The 1,322-nt window shown below is 31.3% G+C and overlaps 1 protein-coding gene across 1 annotated transcript in view; it reads left to right on the plus strand.

The window, feature by feature from the left end:
• The window catches only part of LOC107616891 (feruloyl CoA ortho-hydroxylase 1), a 2,324-nt gene continuing 1,527 nt past the window's right edge, over positions 526 to 1,322 (plus strand). The window contains exon 1 of the mRNA XM_016318780.2: positions 526 to 1,112. Within this exon, the coding sequence (XP_016174266.1) occupies positions 598 to 1,112 (515 nt within the window). The 5' untranslated portion in view covers positions 526 to 597. The remainder of the gene's footprint in view (positions 1,113 to 1,322) is intronic.

Raw genomic sequence — 1,322 nt, forward strand, 5'->3', positions numbered from 1 at the left:
CATAATAAATTTATCTTCTATGTTCTTATTTTTTTAAAAAAATAAATATTAAAATAACAACATTAATTAAGGGGGGAATAAAAAGCTAAACGAATTTGTTATATTCTAAATTTTTTGACATGCTACTATATATTCCTTTATGTTTTAGGAAGAAATGGATAAACCAACTTTTTTTCCAGCAATTAACAATATTCTCTTTTTTATTTTATTTTATTGATCAGTTCACTTGTCTATTTAAGTAAGTATTTGGTATTTGAATCACGTTTATGTATATGCAGTAACTCATTGGCCAATGATAAATCTTTAAATGGAACTCAAATCTGCAACGAATTAATTCTTGTATTGTGGGATTTAAAAATAATACGACTAACTAAAAAAATGTACTACTTGTTCTTAGAGTGTGTGTTAGACTATGGTTAGTTAACTCAGTTGTACGGTCAACCAGTGTGGTATAGCTGTTAACGCAAGTATCCAAATTCTTGTATATAAATACTTGTGCATGCATGAAATGAGTTTTCCAAGCAACAAAGTCACACCAATTCCCAAAATAACCAAAATAATTGCACTGAGCTATTATTTCTTAATCCTCGTCAAGCTATGGCACCAACAAGGTCTATGATGATGGATAGCCCCTCAGATCTAAATGAATTTGTTATGATCCAAGGAAATGGAGTAAAGGGTCTCTATGAAATGGGCCTAAAAACCCTTCCAAAACAATACATCCAACCATTAGAGGAGAGAATGAGCATGATGACCAATAAAGTTGTGCCTCAAGAATCAATTCCCATAATTGACATGTCCAATAATAATAATAATTGTGATGTGGAAGATGCAATTTGTTATGCAGCTGAAAAATGGGGATTCTTTCAAGTAATCAACCATGGTGTCCCCACACAAGTTCTTGAGAATGTGAAGGATGCAACTTATAGATTCTATGAGTTGGCAGCAGAGGAAAAAGTGAAGTACACAAAAGAGAATTCACCAACTAAGCATGTGAGGTATGGATCAAGCTTTAGCCCTGAAGCTGAGAAGGCTTTGGAGTGGAAAGATTATCTTAGTCTCTTCTATGTTTCTGAGGATGAGGCTATAGCTACATGGCCTTATGCATGCAGGTATAGTTAGTTACTTAATTTAATACATTATTGTTTCTTGTTTAATTAATTAACAATATAGTATAACACCTTCTTTTATAGCCACAAGTGCATGCTACTTTCCAATAAGATATTGACTATATGTTTGTCAAAAGCATAATTTTATCATGTATGGTTTTGTTATTATCTAATTGTATTTGATGAGTTAAATATATTATTTAATTTATGTAT

Source organism: Arachis ipaensis, chromosome B09, assembly GCF_000816755.2.
Source record: "Arachis ipaensis cultivar K30076 chromosome B09, Araip1.1, whole genome shotgun sequence".
Taxonomy (NCBI): domain Eukaryota; kingdom Viridiplantae; phylum Streptophyta; class Magnoliopsida; order Fabales; family Fabaceae; genus Arachis; species Arachis ipaensis.